This window comes from Malaclemys terrapin, chromosome 23 (assembly GCF_027887155.1).
Source record: "Malaclemys terrapin pileata isolate rMalTer1 chromosome 23, rMalTer1.hap1, whole genome shotgun sequence".
NCBI classification, from domain to species: Eukaryota; Metazoa; Chordata; order Testudines; family Emydidae; genus Malaclemys; species Malaclemys terrapin.
The window spans coordinates 4734917-4756608 of NC_071527.1; the positions used below are offsets into that span (position 1 = coordinate 4734917).

At 47.6% G+C, this 21692-nt stretch overlaps 1 protein-coding gene across 1 annotated transcript; it reads right to left on the bottom strand.

Moving 5' to 3' along the window:
• Positions 1-1506: 1506 nt before the first annotated feature.
• LOC128828264 (aquaporin-2-like) lies at positions 1507-18914 on the bottom strand. The gene is made up of 4 exons (XM_054012771.1): positions 18501-18914; positions 9338-9502; positions 5213-5293; positions 1507-3257 (listed from the first exon to the last, which is right to left on the bottom strand). The coding sequence occupies exons 1-4, from the start codon at positions 18861-18863 to the stop codon at positions 3042-3044; spliced, it is 825 nt and encodes a 274-aa protein (XP_053868746.1). The 5' UTR covers positions 18864-18914; the 3' UTR covers positions 1507-3041.
• Between the last annotated feature and the right edge of the window lie 2778 nt (positions 18915-21692).

Genomic DNA, 21692 nt, shown 5'->3' on the forward strand with positions numbered 1-21692 from the left:
TTTGGTGGCTTGGAGCCATCTCGGAGCAGCGTGGGGCTGTTCATTTCTGAAATGATATGATCTCGCATATGTATAGCACCCGTGTCTCACCCTGCTCCACTGGAATCAATCAAACAATGGGCCTGGAGCATCAGGACTCAAAAGATAAACCTCAAGTCAGGGAGAGGTTATTCCGTGCAATATTTCCATTTCCTTCTTGAGGTGGCAGCCACGCTTTGAGGGTCGGTTTATAAAGGGTTAATAATAATACATGTTACAGACATACCATTATTCATGCTTCTACGCGCCTCGGGAGCAGACGTTATAGTTGGTTATAAGCAACCCATAGACCTGCTGGATTCTACGGCAATCTATTGCAATTGATTAACCCCTTATTAAAACAGTGCCTTCTCTTTTATTGACCCCCGTTAAACTATTTATAAACAGAAGTTCAGCTGCAAAGTGCGGTTCCTTCGGCTTAGTCTTGGGGTTCCGTCAGGCAACTCTGATCCCCGCGACACCAGTTGTGAGCAGAGTTACACTAGTGTAAATCTGGAGCGACTCCACTGGTGTAAACGGGGCAGATTCTCAGCTAGTGTAAACTGGCCTAGCTCCATTGCAGCAAAGGAGCATGATTCTCAAGTGGGGTACAGTGCCACAGAGCCAGTGAAGTCAATGAGCTGCTGCCCAGATCCTCAGAGGTATTTAGGCACCTAACTCACATTTGGGACTTAGGCACCTAAATATCTTGGAGAGGATGGGACCAGCTTCCCGGCTGGTCTAAATTGGTTAAAGTCAATAAGCCATTACCCCAGTTGTTGTAATTCTGTGTAACTCCCTTGACGTCAGTGGGTTAGATTCTCAATTGATGTGAATTGGTGTAGCTCCACTGGAGTCAAAGGGCCAGCTCCCCAGAGGGTGTAAATCAGCATCAATCCACTGAAGTCACTGGCTAGATTGTCAGCTGGTGTAGCGCCATTGACTGGTGTAGGTTAATTGATGCCTGCTGAGAATTTGGCCTACAGGTGTAGCAAAGATCAGAATCTGTCACAAGTGTGTAATAAAAATGTGACATACTGGAGTACTGGTAAGGGACTGATCTTTATTTTGTGTCTCCAGTTGGATGATGTGAGCGGGGTTGATAAAAGGTTAATATGTCCAGTCTCCGCATCCAAAACAAATAAAAAAGCTGTAGTGAGTTGCTGGTGATAGAAAGGTGGCTGCGTTCCACCCCAGAGGTGGCTGCATTTCAGTTGTGGGTGAGTAATCATTACGGACCCACTTCTACCATCTGTTCTCATTCTGAGGAATACCTTTACTCTTGGAATAAATTACTATTCAGGGTCACAATAGCAGAATTCCTGCTTTGAGCAGGGGGTTGGACTAGATGACCTCCTGAGGTCCCTTCCAATCCTGATCTATGATTCTATGAATATGGTCTTATGCGGAAGCAGTTTGTAAAGCACTTTGGGATGAAAGATACTATATAAATGTGAGTCTGTTATTTTATTGATTTGATAGGTAAAAGCAAATTTAAAGTGCTTTATTTGAAATTAATACAACAAATATTCAACCATGTTTAAAAGAATCATTTTCATGGCTTCGTTCCATTTCATTTTAGCTTTCCATACAATCACAATGAACAATAAGTTAAATGTCTGTAGCAGAAAGAGAACAGTCACTGATATTGGTTAGCGTGGAAATGTAAAAATGAAGAATCTGAATAGATATATACAGTCATTATTTATGCCATCTGATTGCTAAGGTAAGTTTTGGGTAAGTTTCTTGGGTTCTTCTGTCAGCCAGTGAGAATTAAGTTTTCCTTAGGAAAGTAACTAAAATAAGAATTTTTTTTTAAAAAAGAAAAGAAAATTGGTGATTTCAATTATATTTTTTGCAACTGACTCAACTCACATTTTAAATCAGTGAATTCTATCACTTTAGCTCAATCTACAGAGAGGCAGGGCAAGTTTTTTTTTTTTTTTTAACTATTCTGATTGGAAGAAGAGGCTTGGGGGCAGGGAGCCATCCTGACATAGAACAGGTTAAGTCTCCGCTGCTTTACCTGCTGGGGCAAATGCAGCCACCTCTGGGGTGGGATGCGGCATCTCTTTAAGAGCCTCACAAGGATGCCTGATGACAATTTAATACAGGAATAAGAAGGAGCTTGGGAATACAGTGAGTTAGACTTGGAGGCAAATGTCTAGGGAACAAGCAGGGAGATGGCTCTGGGGCATACAGAGGGGCTGTAGTTCTCTTTCGAAACATGGGAGCTGGCAGCCCGGAGGAACCAGCCAGATGAAGTTTATAAAAGCTCTCCTGGTAGGATGAATGAAGTATCCTTCATATCTCTGAGGAAAACCTTCTGTGCTGTTCCCTGCATAGAATCGGCAAAGTGTGAGACGCTTGCTGCTCGTTACATGTGGCAAACTCCAATCTGTATCCAAGCAGCCATAGCAGAGAGAGAAGTGTGAGATGGGGTGGGGCGGGAGGCGGGGGGAAAGTGGACCAGAATAGGTAGCAATCTCCCCGCTCCATTAAATGACAACAGTAATAAAAAACAATGCTAATATATAGTGCTTTCAAGTGCTCAGCAAATGTGAATCCATCCCAAGAGCTCAGTGAGGTGGGAAGTAGTCTTACCCTCCTTCTACAGATGGGGAAACTGAGGTACGGAGAAAAGAAGTGACGTGGCACATGACGTTCGGTGGCAGAGCTGGGAATCGGACCCAGGAGTTCTGCCTCCTGGGGTTGCCATGCTGAGGCTGCTAGGGGTCAGTATGTTCTGTAGGTGGAGCCGGTGTTTGGTTCAGGCAAGGGGATGTTGATGGATCGTAAAGGTGGAAAGCTGGCGAGCGTAGGGAAGGTTACATGAATTGCTCAGGGAACGGGGCACAGCTAACAATGGGAGCAAACCTTTTATGGCTCATTGGGGCAACCTCGGGGCACCTTTACTCCTCGGCAAAAGAGGGGAAAGTGCATTTGTCACTCACGACGTGTGCTTGTCTAGAACAGAGGCCAGAGAATGTGGCTAGCTCCTTTTGCAGCCCATGGGGGCTTCGCTAGACTTTCTCCGTCATGCCCCTTGGCAGAGTCTGCGGGGAGTGCAGCTCCATCGACTGCCTCCGGCGAACGTCGCGCTCTTCCCAGTCCTCCTCAGGCTCGAAGCCTTTGAAGATGGCGAGTCTCTCTGATAGGGTCTTGGTGTGTGGGAAGAGAATATAATTGTAGATCAGCGAGGCCACCACTGCGCCAGCCAAGGGCCCTAGCCAGAAGACCTGGGCAGATGGAGAGAAAAACATAAGGCTTCCGAATGAGCTGTAGGACTCAGACATTTAGCTAGAACTTGAGATGAACACCAGATATTTATGGATCTGAGTCTGGTCTTCAAGCCACCTAGGCTTGAGTTCACTCTGCATTTGGGAACCAACGAGGCTCAAAATTTGCCCACGGCCATAAACTTTTCATCCCAGTGGGACACATACATACATCTATATTTGCTCCATCCTGATCTCCGCTGCTGTTTGGACCAGAGATGGACCCAAAACAGAACCTTTTGTCCGAACTCCCGTCCCCCAAGCGCTAGTGGTTTTGATCAAATGGATCTGAAAACAACCCTGTTTTTTTTTTAGTGGTTGGTTTTGTGGAACCAAGATCAAACCAATGAGCTTTTGCAACACCAAATCTAAGTCCGCTGGAAGCTCTCTGTGCAGCCGCTCTAAACCGGAGGTAGAGAGCTCTCCCGTTGACTTAATTAATCCACCCCCAACTTCTCATAGCATGGTCCACACTGGTGGCTTAAATTGGCGTAAATTATGTTGCTCCGGGGAGCGACTAATTCACACCACTGAGCGACATAACTTATGTCGTCTTAAACTGTAGTGGAGCCATTGCCTAAACCTGGTTTAAGGATTGTGATGAAACCAAAACTTCGGAAAGTGATGCAGGCTTGTGGTTAGAACACAGCACTGAGCATTTAACCTCTTTGGTTCTGTGCTCAGCTGTAGGAAGGAATGGGCTCTGCTGTGGAGAATAGAAGATTGGGAATTGTGACTCTTGGCGTCTCTTCCCAGCTGTTGTGGGGAACGTGGACCAGTGGCTGGGATTGGGAACTAGGACTCCTGCGTTCTAGTCCCAGTTCTAGAAGGGAAGTGGTCTAGTCAGTGGTTAAAGCAGAGAGGCAGGATTTCTTTTCTTTTCTCAGTTCAAGTATTAAATTGCTCTCTGATCTAAAACAAGGCACTTCCCCTCGCTGAGGCTTGGTTTGTCCATGGGTGAATGGAGATAGAGATATTACCCACCTTTATAAAGTGCTTTGAGATCTTTGAATGTTCATTAGATAAGTGCTAAGTCGTATAACTTCAGTTTTATTTATTGAGCCACCTTAAACCTTGGTGATTTGGGTAAAATGAGACTCAGGTGTCCACCAAACTTGGTTTGAGTTATGCAAAACCCCAAACTGAACCAATGAAATTCTGCAAAACTAAAACACAGCTTCCATGGGTTCCCGGGCTCTAGTTCTGAATCTGCTCTTGGCAGGCACATTTTCTGGGTCAACATGCAAAAGAAACATTTTTCAAGATGGCTGTCGCCTGACCTCTGACCCAGGAAGTCAATCAAACTCTCAGAACTTTGCTAAAACTTGCCAAGAAGGAGCAAAGCGTCTCTTCCCTCTACCCCTTTTCTGGTTCACTGAACACAAACCTTAGATTCCAAACAAATGCCGTCCACATCTGATGGAAAAATTGAACCACGCTGGTTCAGACTAGAGTCAAGAAAGATTAGTTCGATAATAACTAGAGTTAAAGTCTCTGTAGGTTTTGTGCCTACTGCCAACTCACATACAATGAACCAGACACCCTTTTGCTGTTGCAACTTAGTCCACTTGGTTAGGCAATTAAGGGCTATGGTTTGCTGTGTCTATTGCTCCCAATCTCTAGATCTTTCTTCCAGGCGGCAACCAAAGCCTCGTTTGGATAATATTATTATTACCCTTCTCACTGTCAAAATGCCAGCAGCTACGTTGATCCTTGAGAGATCTAGAAATATTGACATGGGCTACAGTTGGGTCTCCTGAACTAAAAGATGAATCTTTAATTAAAGGTTACGCCATGTGATGAAACTTCCAGGAATACGTCCAACCAAAATTGGCAACTCTATGCGCCGCAGCTTGTCCTGCCAAAACTGCACCCAGATCTGCAGCTATGAGGTGTGCAGGGGGCTGAATTCTTACCCAATGGGCGCTGAAGTCTCCTACTATCACAGCTGGGGCAAAAGATCTGGCGGGGTTCATAGAGCAGCCGGTGTAGTGGATCTGTGGGGTGGGAAAAAGGGGCACGGTTATTATTAACCACCAAGCCCTTTCAGCAACAAGACTATTTTTAAACGCTTTCGCCTGTTATTAACATGCTTTGTTCATTGGCGCTAGCTTTCTGGTCTCCAGGCTGCCTTGTGCTAGGAAAAGAATGACTGGCATCTTTCACCAACTTGCACAAATACAGACAGATATCATCTTCCTTTCCAAATGCAAACGGATGGACATCATACCAAATGGACTGAAGGTGAAAAATCCATTGCTATCTACATACTGCACAGACCACAGTGAGAGATTATGCCATACACTATCAAAGAAACTGAGGAACCACCTGATCAGCATCCTAGACAGCAAACAGAAAAACATCAAGAAAGAGCTCTCCAACCTGGAGACTTTCATAAATAACCAACCCTCCACATGAATGGACTTTACTAAAATAAGACAGGAGATCTACATTACACACTTCACCTCTCTACAAAGGAAAAAGGACCGTAAGCTGTCTAAAATCCTACCTGCCACATGGGGCCACAACAGGATACCCCTAACTCACCCAGCAATATCATCAATTTATCCAGCTACACACTCAACCCAGCAGAAGAGTCTGTCCTATCTCGGGGACTCTCCTTTTGCCCCAGCACCCCCACGAACATGATACAGTTCTGCGGTGATCTGGAAGCCTACTTTCGCCGCCTCCGACTCAAAGAATACTTTCAAGATAACACTGAACAGCGCACTGATACACAGATAGCCTCCCACCAACAACACAGGAAGAAGAACTCTACATGGACTCCTCCTGAGGGTCGAAATGACAGTCTGGACCTATACATAGAATGCTTCCGCCGACATGCACAGGCAGAAATTGTGGAAAAACAACATCGCTTGCCTCATAACCTAAGTCGTGCAGAACGCAATGCCATCCACAGCTTCAGAAACCACCCTGACATTATCATCAAAGAGGCTGATAAAGGAGGTGCTGTTGTCATCATGAACAGGTCTGACTACCAGAAGGAGGCTGCCAGACTCCAATACCAAATTCTACAGGCCACTTTCCTCAGATCCCACTGAGGAATACACTAAGAAACTGCACCATCTACTCAGGACACTCTCTACACTAACACAGGAACAAATCAACATACCCTTAGAGCCCCGACCGGGGTTATTCTATCTACTACCTAAGATCCACAAACCTGGAAATCCTGGACGCCCCATCATCTCAGGCATTGGCACTCTCACTGAGGGACTGTCTGGATATGTGGACTCCCTACTCAGACCCTACGCCACCAGCACTCCCAGCTATCTCCGTGACACCACAGATTTCCTGAGAAAACTACAATGCATTGGTGACCTCCCAGAAAACACCATCCTAGCCACCATGGATGTAGAGGCTCTCTACACAAACATCCCACACACAGATGGAATACAAGCTGTCAGGAACAGTATTCCTGATGATGACACAGCACAACTTATTGCTGAGCTCTGTGACTTTATCCTCACGCACAATTATTTCAAATTTGGTGACAATATATACCTCCAGACCAGTGGCACCGCTATGGGCACCCGCATGGCCCCACAATATGCCAACATTTTTATGGCTGACCTGGAACAATGCTTCCTCAGCTCTCGTCCACTCATGCCCCTTCTCTACCTACGCTATATTGATGACATCTTCATCATCTGGACTCATGGGAAGGAGACCCTGGAAGAATTCCACCATGCTTTCAACAGCTTCCACCCCACCATCAACCTCAGCCTGGACCAATCTACACGGGAGGTCCACTTCCTAGACACCACCGTACAAATAAGCGATGGCCACATTAACACCACCCTATACCGAAAACCCACCGACCGCTACGCCTACCTTCATGCCTCCAGCTTCCACCCCGGTCACACCACACGATCCATCGTCTACAGCCAAGCACTGAGGTACTATCGCATCTGCTCCAACCCCTCAGACAGAGATCAACACCTACAAGATCTTCACCAAGCATTCTCAAAACTACGATACCCACACAAGGAAATAAAGAAACAAATCAACAGAGCCAGACGTGTACCCAGAAGCCTCCTGCTACAAGACAGGCCCAGAAGAGAAACCAACAGAACTCCACTGGCCATCACCTACAGTCCTCAGCTTAAACCTCTCCAACGCATCATCAGTGATCTACAACCCATCCTGGACAATGATCCCTCACTTTCACAGACCTTGGGAGGCAGGCCAGTCCTCGCCCACAGCCAACCTGCCAACCTTAAGCATATTCTCACCAGCAACCATGCACCGCACCATAACAACTCTAACTCAGGAACCAACCCATGCAACAAACCTCGATGCCAACTCTGCCCACATATCTACACCAGCAACACCATCACAGGACCTAACCAGATCAGCTACAACATCACCGGCTCATTCACCTGCACGTCCACCAATGTTATATATGCCATCATATGCCAGCAATGCCCCTCTGCTATGTACATTGGCCAAACTGGATAGTCACTACACAAGAGGATAAATGGACACAAGTCAGATATCAGGAATGGCAATATACAAAAACCTGTAGGAGAACACTTCAACCTCCCTGGCCACACAATAGCAGATGTTAAGGTAGCCATCTTACAGCAAAAAAAACTTCAGGACCAGACTCCAAAGAGAAACTGCTGAGCTCCAGTTCATTTGCAAATTTGACACCATCAGATCTGGATTAAACAAAGACTGTGAATGGCTGTCCAACTACAAAGCAGTTTCTCCTCCCTTGGTGTTCACACCTCAACTACTAGCAGAGCACCTCACCCTCCCTGATTGAACTAACCTCGTTATCTCCACACTGATTTATACCTGCCTCTGGAGATTTCCATTACTTGCATCTGAAGAAGTGAGGTTCTTACCCACGAAAGCTTATGCTCCCAATACTTCTGTTAGTCTCAAAGGTGCCACAGGACCCTCTGTTGCTTTTCACCAACCAGTCGCACGGCTGGCAAAGGGAGCTAAATTCTCTCATTGGCTCCTGCTGGAAGGGGCTGGGCCTGGAGTAGCTGGGAGTTTCCCTACAGCGCTGGGAGCTCTTATGGAAAGCATTGTCTAATGCAGGGTGGTGGCCAACCTGTAGCTCCAGAGTACAGGCACTGACTCCGGGGCTGGAGTTACAGGTGCCAACTTCCCACTGTGCCGGGGGGGGGGGGGGGGGGGGCTCACTGCTCAACCCCTGGCTCTGCCACAGGCCCTTCCCACCCCCTCTCCTGAGCCTGCCATGCCCTCGCTCCTCCCCCTCCCCCACAGAGCCTCCTGCACGCCACGAAACAGCTGATCGGGAGGTGCAGGGAGGGAGTGGAAGGTGCTGGGAGCCGGGGGGCAGGGGAGAGCTGCTGACGTATTACTGTGGCTCTTTGGCAATGTACATTGGTAAATTCTGGCTCCTTCTCAGGGTCCACCCTGCTCTAATGGGTAAAGCACCGAATTGTTGACAGCCTGCTCTGCTACACAGATGTTGGGCAAGTCTCCTCAATTTCCTCCCCTGTAATATGGAGATGATACCGACCTAGATCCCAAAGGGGGTCATTCATGTTTGCAAAGGGCTTTGAGATCCTTGGAGGGAATCTGCATATTAGTCCCTGCTGCATCTTTAGCTTGGGGAGTCTAGGGCCGGAGTGATCTATGTTGGGTATTTATTATTTGTAGTGTTACCATAGTGCTTAGGAGCCATGCACGTGACCCCACTGTGCTAGGCGCTGCCCAAACACAGAATGTTCTCCATTACTGTAGTATCTCAGCACTTAACAACCATTAACGGACTTAGCCTCACAACACCGCTGAGGGCAGGGAAGTGCTACTCTCCCCCTTTGGGAAACTGAGGCAGAGCGGCTAAGTGACTTGCCCAAGGTCACACAGGAAAGCTGTGGCAGAGCAAGGAATCAAACCCAGGTCTTACGACACCCAGGCTGACCCCCTAACCACTGGGCCACCGTAGAGCACCCAACCTAGTGAAACTATCTGGGACACGGGCATGCTTGCGTGTCATGGCTCTAAAACGCAAAAGCCAAGCCGTTGTGACGCACCCCCAGCAAGTGACCCGCGGCGACAGACAGGCCAATGGACAAGGCCGGCGAGCCGACGTTATCGCTCCTCTGGTCATCGGTGGAAGCGAAAATGCACAGCACCAGCTGGAAGGTGAGGAAGAGCTCGACGGTGACGGCCTGGCCTGGAGTCGTGTCGTTGTGCAGCTGAAACGAGAGGAAAGCAGTTTGTCAGTAACGAGCGCGCGCCCTTCCCCGGTGCTTTAGGATGAGGAACAGGTCACTGATTCCGAGACCTCGAGATCAGGGCTGGCTCCAGGGTTTTTGCCGCCCCAAGCAGCCAAAAAAAAAAAAAAAAAAAGCCGCAATCGCGATCCGCGGCACTTCCACCGCGACTCTACCGCCGCCGCTTCATTCTTCAGCGGCAATTCAGTGGCAGGTCCTTCCCACCGAGAGGGACCGAGGGACCCGCTGCCGAATTGCCGCCGAAGAGCCGGACGTGCCACCCCTTTCCATGTGCCACCCCAAGCACCAGCTTGCTATGCTGGTTCCTGGAGCCGGCCCTGATCCAGATGGCTTGGTGAACGGGGCACAAAAGCAAACCAGATGCGTTTTAATACGGCTGAATGTAAATGAAGACATCTGGGAGCAAAGCATGCAGGCCAGACTTACAGGGCAGGGGAGCTCTGTCCTCTGAAGCAGTGACTCTGAAAAAGATTTGGGGGTCGTGGTGGGGAATCACCTGGCTCCGAGCGCCTCGTGTGACACTGTGGCCAAAAAGGGGTAATGCCATCCTGGGAATCAGAGACAGGGGGATCTTGAGTAGAAGTAGAGACAGAGGCGCCAACTCCGTGGGTGCGCCAGCCCTGGAGCACCCATGGAAAAAAATTAGTGGGTGCTTAGCACTTTCCCCCCAGCGCCTCCCGGCTGACAGCAACCCTGCCGATCAACTCCACTCCCGCCCTCCCAGCGCCTCCCACTCACAACAATCAGCTGTTTCGCGGCATGCAGGAGGCTCTGGCAGGAAGGGGGAGGAGCGAGGATGGGGCGCGCTTGGGGGGGGGGCTGGAAAAGGCAGGGAAAAGACAGGGCAGGGGCAGGAAGAGGCGGGGACTTGGGAGAAGGGGTAGGTGCGGTGGGGTTTGGGGCAGAGCGGGGCTGGGAAGAGGCGGGACGAGGGTTGGAGGGGCTTGGGGGAAGGGGTCGGCTGGGGGCGGAGCCGGGGTTGAGGACCCCCTGGGCCTGGAGGAAGCTGGTGCCTATGAATAGAGAGTTTATTTTACCTCTGTATTTGGCACTGGCGGGAGCACAGCTGGAATCCTGTGTCCAGTCCTGTGCCCACAATTCAAGAAGGAGGTTGGTAAATTGGAGAGGGGTTCAGAGAAGAGCCAGGCGAATGATTAAAGGATTGGAAAACGTCGAGATTGAGCACTTTGAGTCTAGCTATTTACCTTGCAAAGAGACGGTGAAGGGGGGACTGGATTGCACAGCCTACAAGTATCTCCACGGGGAGCAAATATTTAACAATGGGCTCTTCAATCCAGCCGAGGAAGGTCTAACACGATCCACTAGCTGGAAGTTGACGCTAGACCCGTTTAGACGGGAAAGAAGAGGTTCATTTTTAATGGGGAGAGTCATGAACCACTGGAATCATGTACCAAGGATCATGGGGGATTCTCCATCACTGACCATTTTTAAATCAAGACGGGGGGCTTTTCTAAAAGATCTGCCCTAGGAAGTATTTTGAGGGAAATTCTCTGGCCTGTGTTATCCAGAAGGTCAGATTAGACGATCACAAATGGTCCCTTCTGGCCTTAGACTCTATGAATCGCCCTACTAAGCCCTGCCTTGTCCCTCCATCTGGAAGGCTTGGAGAAGGTACAGAGTAAGTACACGCTATGTAAACTTCTCCACAGCACTGCCAAGGTCTTACCAGCATCACCCCCTGCAGTCCCAGGTTCCCCACACAGCCCAGGTGATGCCCTTGTATCCTGCTCTGCAAAATCCCTGCTCTGTCAGCCCTTCCTCCACTCCAGCTTTGTCACTACCCCTCAGTCCTCACTTGTGCTCCTAGTCTGGACCCCTCCATCTCTGTCAATGTATCCTCTTGCCTTGCAAGGAACATAGGAACTGCCAGAGTGGATCGGAGTCAGGGGTCCACCTAGGTTTTTTTTGAGCCCTTCAAAACTCTTTGGCCTCAATACTACCTTGTGGCAATGAGTTCCACAGGCTCGCTGTGCATTGCGTGCAAGAGTATTTTCATTTTACAGAGGTTTCTGCCTTTCCGTATCAGTCAAAAGCCTCCTTGTTCTTGTACGGTGCTATGCCCATGCTGTGCCTCTTTTAAGGACATTCTGCCAAATGTCTAGTAATTGGGAGGTGTGCCGACAAAGACTATAATGAGCCCCATAAAATTCATGTCACTTGTGACCTGAGACAGTATTTGAAATGTTCAAGTGTCTGGAAAGGAGAGTTTTATTTTTCACAATGGTAATCACTGATTTCCTCTGTCTCTCGTGCACACACACAAGCAATATGCACCCAGCATGTATATTTCCCAGACCAACCTTTTCCAAGCAATCATTTCTGTGCTCAGCAATTGCGCTAAACCTAATCTGACCACACTTCGAGATAACATCTCCAGTGTGTGTTTTGCAATATAAATGGCAGCTCGTGTTTCCTTAATCCAACGTAAGTGGCGGTACCACTGGATGTTGCTGGTTAATTGTCCAATTTGTGGTGTCACTGGCACTCTGGGGTTGGCTGAGACATGCACTGTTAAATACTGAAATCTAGATGTTTTATACAGAACCAGAAATTTCACCTGCTGTTTTTTTTTTTTCCCCTCACTGCATCACCTCTTTGCCTGCCAGGAAGGTTTAAGGGCTAGATTCTGATCTCCTTTATGCTGGTGTAAATCCAGGGATTGCATAACTCCGGATTTACATTGGTGTTACTGAAGCCTGGTTTATACACAGGATATGTCTACACTGCTGCCGGAGTCGGAGGTGTGACCCCAGCGCACACAGACGTAGCTGAGCTAGAGTTGATCTAGTAGCTAGAATAGCAATAGCAGTGATGTAGTAAAGTGGTCATCAAAGGGTTAACTAGATTACTCCGGGTACTATGGGTTGGAGCTCTGATCCACTTCTCCCTTACTTTCTGTTTAGTCAATGGGAAGTTTTCCCCATACCCCCGATTCTGTTGTGATGCAGTTAAACAAAGAAACAAGTTTCCTGCCTGTGGTCCTGTGCGTAGACTGATTTTTGTTGCCCTGAGCTGTCCTTTTGCAAAATCCGGCTAGCTGGGTTCTCTGCTATTGTTAGTGGCGCTAGCTATATCCAAAATAGAGATGTCTGTCTACATGTGTGGCAAATTAAATTACACCTCTGATTGCAGTGAAGACATACCCACAGACTTTGTACAGTCATTTAGGGAATGTGATTCCTTTTTAAGAGGCAATAGTCATACCGGTACAGCTCCTACCGTAAAAGTGCTTTACACCAGCATACCTTATTCCTCCTCCCTTACGGGAATAAGTCATACAGGTGTGAGGAATTTTATACTGGCATAACTGCATTCACACTGGGGGAGATTGAACTGCTTTCACTATAGCGGTATAGTTAAAGCAGTGAACTTTTGGGTGTAGACAAGGCCTGAGAAGAGACGCTCGTCCCTGTCCATGATTTTGTCATGAGTCTCATGATCATTATTGTTTTCCTTAAAGCCCCAGCTCCTGGAATCAAGTGATGATTTCAGCCTTCCTTCTTCAAGAAAAAGTAAGTTTCTAGCTGTGGAGTAAGTAAGTTTCTAGCTTCAAAATGTGACCGCAGGGCACCCCCAAGGCTCAAAACGCAGAAGGCAAATAAAAAAAGCAGCAAATCTAGTATTTTGACGTAATCGCATGATTTTTAAAGCCAGTCTCAGGATTTTGGGTGCGCATGACTCATGATTTGTGAACATTTGGGGTTGGCAATACTGTGTTATTTACAAACCAGGGCTGATCCTTTCACCTCTCTGGGTACGTCTTCACTTACCGGAGGGTCCGGCGGCAGGCAATCGATGTTCTGGGATCGATTTATCGGGTCTGGTTAAGACGCGATAAATCGATCCTGGAAGTGCTCGCCGTCGACGCCAGTACCCCAGCTCGGCGAGAGGAGTACGCGGCATCGACGGGGGAGCCTCCCTGCCGCGTCTGGACCCGCGGTAAGTTCGGACTAAGGTACTTCGAATTCAGCTACGTTATTAACGTAGCTGAATTTGCGTACCTTAGTCCTCCGTGGGGGCTTAGTGAAGACCAGGCCTCTGTGTAGTGTGAGGAGCTCTCCATGTCACAGGCAGGTTACACGCTGGCGGGGGAGAGTTATAGAGCTCTGGAACGGCAGGCATCTGTCTGTGCCCAGGACAGGTACATGCAAGGAGCAGTGGGACAGTGCAGGCTTCCCCCACATTACTCACTGGCCGGGAGGGGAGCTCAGTCCCGTGGTCCTTTCACATGCGCAAAGCCTAGCTCTGTGCGTCCTTACTGCTCTGACTGATTCCAAAGCATAAACACGGTGAGCGCTACTGAAGGGCTCACCAACTATTTAAAGGGATAGTACGCTATTCCTATGCCTGACAGCAGCTGAGAGATGCTGTTACCTTTCTGTCAGTCCTGACCTGGATTTGATTCAAATTGCTAGATCACTTTAAAAATACAGGGCCTGACGCGACTTGCCCTCGACCTTGAGTAATCATTTACAGCTGTATAGACTTTAAAGTCAGAAGGGACCATCATGATCATCTAGTCTGAATCCTGCGCATCGCAGGCCACAGAACCTCACCCACCCACTGCTGTAATAGACCCCCTAACCTATGGCTGAGTACCTGAAGTCCTCAAATCGCGATTTAAAGACTTGTATAAAGCGCTACTATCTATTTAAGGTACTTGTATGTCCCCCCATTATTGTAGTATCCAAAGTCTTTAAGGTATTTATCCTCACAGTTCCCCTATAAGGCAGAGGTGTGCTATTATCCCCATTTTACATGTGGGGAAACTGAGGCATGGAGCAGCTATGTGATTTGTATAATATCACACAGGAAATCTGTGGCAGGACAGGTACTTGAACTCTGGTCTCCATCATAGGTCCTGTTTTCTAGATCTTTAATCATTTGGAAAAAGAAGAGGAGTACTTGTGGCACCTTAGAGACTAACAAATTTATTAGAGCATAAGCTTTCGTGGACTACAGCCCACTCTAATAAATTTGTTAGTCTCTAAGGTGCCACAAGTACTCCTGTTCTTTTTGCGGATACAGACTAACACGGCTGCTACTCTGAAACTTAATCATTTGGGTTGCTCTTCTCTGGACTGTCTCCTGTTTGTCCATCTCTTTCCTTACATGTGGCTCCCAGAACTGGACACAATACTCCAGCTGAGGCCTAATCAGCGCGGAGTAGAGCGGAAGCATTACTTCTTGTGTCTTGCTTACAACACTCCTGCTAATACAGCCCACAATGAAGTTTGCTTTTTTGCAAGTGTTACATTGTTGATTCATATTTAGCTTGTGATCCTCTATGACCCCCAGATCCCTTTCTGCCGTACTCCTTCCTAGGCAGTCGTTCCCCATTTTGTATGTGTGCAACTGATTGTTTCTTCCTAAGTGGAGTATTTTGCATTTGGCCTTGTTGCATTTCATCCTATTTACTTCAGACCATTTCTCCAGTTTGTCCAGATCATTTTGAATTTTAATTCTATTCTCCACAGCATTTGCAATCCCTCCCAGCTTGGCATCGGCCGCAAACTTTATAAGTATCAGGGGGTAGCCGTGTTAGTCTGTATCTACAAAAACAACAAGGAGTCTGGTGGCACCTTAAAGACTAACAGATTTATTTGGGCATGAGCTTTCGTGAGTAAAAACCTCACTTCTTCGGATGCATCCGAAGAAGTGAGGTTTTTACTCACGAAAGCTCATGCCCAAATAAATCTGTTAGTCTTTAAGGTGCCACCAAACTTTATAAGTGTACTCTCTATGCCATTATCTAAATCATTGATGAAGATATTGAACAGACCCAGACCCAGAACTGATCCTTGCAGGACCCCACTCGTTATGCCCTTCCAGCATGACTGTGAACCACTGATTACGCTCTGGGGACAGTTTTCCAACCAGTTTTGCACCCACCTTATAGGAGCTCCAACTAGGTTGTATTTCCCTAGTTTGTTTATGAGAAGGTCATGCCAGACACAAGTCAAGATATACCACATCGACTACTTCCCCACATCCACAAGGCTTGTTACCCTGTCAAAGAAAACTATTAGGTTGGGTTGACAGGATTTGTTCTTGACAAATCCATGTTGACTCTTACTTATCACCTTATTATCTTCTAAGTGTCTGCAAATTGATTGCTTAATTATTTGCTCCATTATCTTTCTGGGCACTGAAGTTAAACTGACTGGTCTGTAATTCCCTGGGTTGTCCTTAGATGGGCACTATATTTGCCCTTTTCCAATCCTCTGGAATCGTACCCGTCAGCCACGACTTTTCAAAGATAATCGCTAATGGCTCAGATCTCTCCTCAGTCAGCTCCTTGAGAATTCTAGGATGTATTTCATTAGGCCCCGGTGACTTGAAAACATCTAAGTAATTTTTAACTTGTTCTTTCCCTATTTTAGCCTCTGAGCCTACCTCATTTTCACTGGCATTCACTATGTTAGATGTCCAATTGCTACTAAACCTTTTGGTGAAAACTGAAACAAAAAAGTCATTTAGCACGTCTGCCATTTCCACATTTTCTGTTGTTGTTCTCTCCCCCCGCCCCCTCCATAGACTAATGGGTTCACCCTGTCCTTGGTCTTCCTCTTGCTTCTAATGTATTTGTAGAATGTTTTCTTGTTACCCTTTATGTCTCTAGCTAGTTTGATTTCATTTCATGCCTTGGACTTTCTAATTTTGTCCCTACATACTTGTGTTATTTGTTTATATTCATCTTTTGGAATTTGACCTAGTTTCCACTTTTTGTAGAACCCTTGTTTGAGTTTCAGATCATTGAAAATCTCCTGGGTAAGCCAGGGTGGTCTCTCGCCATACTTCCTATCTTTCCTACGCTGTGGGATAGTTTCCTCTTGTGCCCTTAATAATGTCTCTCTGAAAAACTACCAACTCTCTTGAACTGTTTTTCCCCTTAGACTTGCTTCCCAAGGGATCTTACCCATCAACAGTTTGCTAAAGTCTGCCTTCTTGAAATCCATTCTCTTTATTCTGCTGTTTTCCCTCCTCCCGTTCCTTAGAAGCATGAACTCTGTCAGTGCATGATCACTTTCACCCAAGCTGGCTTCCACTTTCAAATTCTCAACCAGTTCTTCCCCGTTTGCCAAACTCAAATCTAGAAGAGCCTCTCCCCTAATGGCTTTCTCCACCTTCTGAAATACAAAAATGGTCTCCAATACAGTCCAAGAACTTGTTGGAAAATCTGTGCCCAGCTGTGTTATTTTCCCCAGAGATGTCTGGGTAGTTGAAGTCCCCCGTCACCACCAAGTCCTGTGCTTTGGATGATTTGGGTGAGAATATGGTCCAGGGGAGTCAGGCTAGTTTACATCAGCCGAGAATCTGACTCGTAATTTTTTTGTTCTGGTGCCATGAGCGGCATGGTAAAGGAGAGTCCACATAATGAGAATGCTGGGAGTTAACAGCAGTATTACCAACCCCAAGCATTAAAAGACACAAGTCAGGCCTCTAAAAATCATGAGATTTAAAAAATTTAATATATTTGGGGGTTCTTTTTTGTAGCCTTTTAGTTTTTGAACTTTTAGGATACCGTAGGGGCATTTTCAAACTTTTCTTCGCAGCCATCAAGGCTGGAAAAGTACATGTTTTAAAAATAAAAACTGCCTCTCTCAAAATCATATGACTCCAGGAGCTGGGGATTTAAGAAAGACACCAAATAGCTCAAGACTCGCGATCAAATTACAAGACTTGGCCATGCTGTTACAGATGCTTTTCTTGTCCTCCTAGGACAGCATGGGGCCAGATTCTCCACTGGCTTGCACCTGGTGTCATTTACAGCTTGCAAAGAGGATTCATAATGCTCACATTCTGATTTTGTAGCTGCTTAACTGCCCCACCCCGCCCTTTTCCCAGGTGTCAACGATGGCACAAAATGCAAGGCAGTGGAAAATCGGGACCCTGTGTGTTAATGACAGGGCATCAGCTGGGGTTTCTAGATACAACTCCCCAAGTTCCCTTGTTTTTCTGCCTATAAGTCAGAGATTTAAATCTCTCCCTGCAATTTGATGTTGCACAGTGTACGAAACCAGAGTCAAATCCTTCTAACTTGCTCCAGACCAGGGCAGGTGAGGCCGAGAGATGGCACTGCCAGGGTAGGGATGTCTACCGGGCATTGTGATTAACCAGGTGTGTCCGCTACCAGCCTTTGAAAGTAGAGAATTAAGTGGCATTATCTGATGTGAAGCAGCAATTGTATTAAAAAAAACCCGTCGTACCAGCTCTGATGCCCGGGTGTCTGGAGTAGAACCAGCATCCTGGAAATACTGACAAGACCTAACATGGTTGGGAGACAGACTACTACAAGGGGGAGGGATAGCTCAGTGGTTTGAGCATTAGCCTGCTAAACCCAGGGTTGAGAGTTCAATCTTTGAAGGGGCCATTTAGGGATCTGGGGCAAAATCAGTACTTGGTCCTGCTAGTGAAGGCAGGGAACTAGACTCAATGACCTTTCAAGGTCCCTTCTAGTTCTATGAGATAGGCATATATCCATATGCCCACACCAACAAGGATATTGTGGAGGTGGTGGAATATGCTGCCAGAGAAGGGTTAAACATGGCAGCACTAGGAACTACAACATCTCTTATGTCAAAATGGCAGCTTGGCTGTGAATGTCCTGACTCTTGTTGGTTGGTCTCATAGGCAGCACTGGGGAATCCGTACAGTGGGTGGGAATTGGGAGCAGGACCTCCAAGTTCTATTCCCCCGGCTAGAAGGAAGCCTGGTCTAATAGTTGGAATGTGGTACTGGGTGTCAGGACACCTGGGTTCATTCCCAGCAGAAGGAGGGAGTTGGGTTAGAGCAAGGGGGGTCTGGGAGGCAGGACTCCAGGGTTCTATTCCCAGCTATACGTGACCTCGCTTGACTTGCCTTAGTTTCCCCAAAAGCCCTACCCATCCATCACTCCCGTCCCTCCTGAGAGCCCATGCGTTGGCGGATTCCTTACCCTGTTGACGGCCAAGTGTCCCCGGATGGTCGGTGGGGTGAGCTCGTGCAGGAGAGCTGCCCCGGCGACTGCCCCCAGAAGCTGGGCCACCACGTAGAAGACAGCTCTGAGGAAGGAGATGTGAGAGCCCACCAGGCAAGCCACTGTCACTGCCGGGTTGATGTGCGCCCCGCTGACGTGCCCCAGGGCCTGGACCAGCGTGGCGATGGCCAAGCCGAAAGCCAGCGAGATCTGCAGGATGTCTGGGGGGGCCGAAGGCCAGTTGAGGGCAGAGCCCAGGCCAAAGAAGATGAAGAGCAGCGTGGCCAGAAACTCAGCAAAGACAGCCCGGGTGAAGGCTACTGAACGGAGTTCCCACATCATAGGGTCTCTCGTGGCAAACCCCAAAAGCTGCTTGATTGCTGCTCCCGTGGCTTCTCCTGGCAAAGGTGCTGGGGTGCGAGATATCTATCTATCTATATATGTATATATGCAGAAAATCCAGGGATCTGCTGCTGAAGGAGGTGGGGTCAGGGTCTTTGGAAACCTGATGCTTTTTTCCCTCTTGTTCCAGCTGTATCTGGCTTCAGACCCTGCCCCCTCTATTAACCTGCGAATGTGACATTTGCCAAGTTCAGGAGCTCATAAATTAGCCTCGAGAGAATCCATAAAACACAAGGCTGAGCTGCGTTATTCCCTGCGTTTTACTACGGTCCCTCTTCCTGTGTCATTCCTTTATCCTCTCTCTTCACCACCACCCACCTTTTCAGCAGGGATGGGAGAATAAGGGAGTGGTGTTTTGGGGGAACTAGAGATGGGTCTGAACAGCTTGTCTCAATCTGGACAGCCTCAAACTTTGGAGTTTGGATCCAGTCCAAATCTATCTATCTATCTATCTATCTATCTATCTATCTCCCTACACCCCCTCTATCTATCTATCTATCTATCTCCCTACACCCCCTCTATCTATCTATCTATCTATCTATCTCCCTACACCCCCTCTATCTATCTATCTATCTATCTATCTCCCTACACCCCCTCTATCTATTTATCTATCTATCCTCATCCACCCCTTCTATCTATCTATCCCCATACACCCTATCTATCTATCTATCTATCTATCTATCTATCTATCTATCTATCTATCCCCATACACCCCATCTATCTATCTATCTATCTATCCCCATACACCCCATCTATCTATCTATCTATCTATCCCCATACACCCCATCTATCTATCTATCTATCTATCCCCATACACCCTATCTATCTATCTATCCCCATACACCCCATCTATCTATCTATCTATCTATCTATCTATCTATCTATCTATCTATCTAATTGTTTTGCTTTTTTTTTCCTTGCTCCTCGCCATGTCCATCTGAAGTTTGGCAGGACTAGACCATATTTTGTTACTGGGCCAAACGATAAGTCCTGGATCCCCAAGCCCCAGAAGTTTGAGAAGGTTTGAACACGGCTCTCGAGCTGCTCTTTGTGGCTCCGGCCCGTTGCTGCACAAAACGTCTAGCTTTTTCAAACCCTTTGTTAGAACACGAGCAGAATGTGGTTGGTGGGGCTTAGCCTCGTCTGTAATGGGCATTTGTGTATATAGCTAAAAACCACCCATCAATTTGACGTGTCTGCTGGTGTCTGCCCAGGAGAGACCCAGAACTGGACTGGTACAGGGATGCCAGCAAGTCTCTTTTGCAGTGGCAGAATTGGAACCGGGCGTGCTGCGGGTGAGGGTTGAGGTGCATTGGCAGAGCGGTGCATATGGGAGTCCAGGACTGGAATAGCAGGTTTGTGTAGGGAAGACGTGTGGGTCCGGATTGCGGTGCATCCAGAGTTCTGGAATAGCAGGGGGCCTGGGGACTGTGGGTCAGGCCTGCAGCGCACTGGCAGAGCTCAGGATTGGAATAACACTGGAGGCTCTGGGTTGGGACTGAGATCTGCATTGGCAAAGCTCGTCCTGCAAAGATGCGTCTGTAATACCAGAAAGAAGCTGGAGTCTGAAAGAGCAAATATTGTCCTGGACCAGCCATTCCGGCATCCCCACATGATAAAGCCATCGGTGACTGCCACTAGGTGTGTCTATAAAGAGATATATAAACTCAGTAGAGCTTGATTCAGCAGGCCTCCAGAGTGCATTAGCTTTCAGACCAAGGAATCCCTGTCTCAGAGTCCCTACTGGGGAGGTGGGATCAAAAGTACCAGGCCGAGGTAGGACCTGGACTCTAAGAATGATTGGCAAGAAATTATGACCAGTGCAAATGATGCACCTTGGCTGGAGAGTTTAAGGAACTTTTTAAAAGTTTCATTCAGAGTCTGGAAGAGGAGGAGAATTAGAGGATTGAGCCGGTTCTTTTTTGGTGACCTGGGCTGACCATCCCTCACCACGGCCTCGCGTTCAGAATCACAGAATCACGTTTCCTGAGCGTGTGGGCGTTACACACCCCATAATCGCCCTTTCCCTGTCGTTATGAACAATTGTTCCGCTTCCTCAACGAGCAGGTAATGACTCAGTGCGTCTAATTGCCGAGATATTTAAGTCGCTGAGCACAATAGTCAACTACCCAGCTGTTCCTAGGGTATCCAGCATTGCTTTTGTGTGCTCAGGGATCCTGATGACAGACATGGGTGATGCTGCTCCCTCTACCAGGTTCATGCTGAACCAAGGTGAACCCTACAGTTGCCAACACTGTATTTTTCAAAACTAAGGGACTGTTGGCTTAGCACCTCCGCCCCACTCCACCTCCTGAGATTACCATCATTATTAATAATGATAATAGTTAATAAGCAGTGCTCACTTACATTCACCAGGGATATTTCCAGCTGCTTTTTGCAGCAACTCCCGATTTTGTTTTAAAGAGAGGAAAAAAATAAGGGATGTCCCTTGTAATAAAGGATTGTTAGCGACCCTATGAGCAGTGCTTAATTTGTGCCAGGATTAAGCCTCTAGGCTTGGCAGTTCCTAGCCCCGGCGCCTCTGGACCTGGCAGTTCCTAGCCCCGGCACCTCTGGGCCTGGCAGTTTGTAGCCCTGGCACCTCTGGGCTTGCTGCTTGCTGCATCAGTTATGTGTGTGTAAATCTGTGTTTTGTCTAAAAGCCATTTTTCATGGGGGAAAAAAACGTTCAACGAAAAGGTGTGGGTTTTTTTGTTTTGTTTTTTACTACCTCTGCAACAGATCCATCTTTATTTTCGATGGCTTGCT

What these genes read in the sequence shown, in the direction of transcription:
- LOC128828264 (XM_054012771.1), bottom strand. Translation starts at nt 18,863, where the DNA reads ATGATGTGGGAACTCCGTTCAGTAGCCTTCACCCGGGCTGTCTTTGCT. An exon ending in CCGCGGGTCACTTGCTGGGG is followed by an intron (nt 5,294 to 9,337) that starts GTGCGTCACAAC and finishes CCCACCCCACAG; the next exon opens with ATCCACTACACCGGCTGCTC. An exon ending in GAGACTTCAGCGCCCATTGG is followed by an intron (nt 3,258 to 5,212) that starts GTAAGAATTCAG and finishes CCATCTGCCCAG; the next exon opens with GTCTTCTGGCTAGGGCCCTT.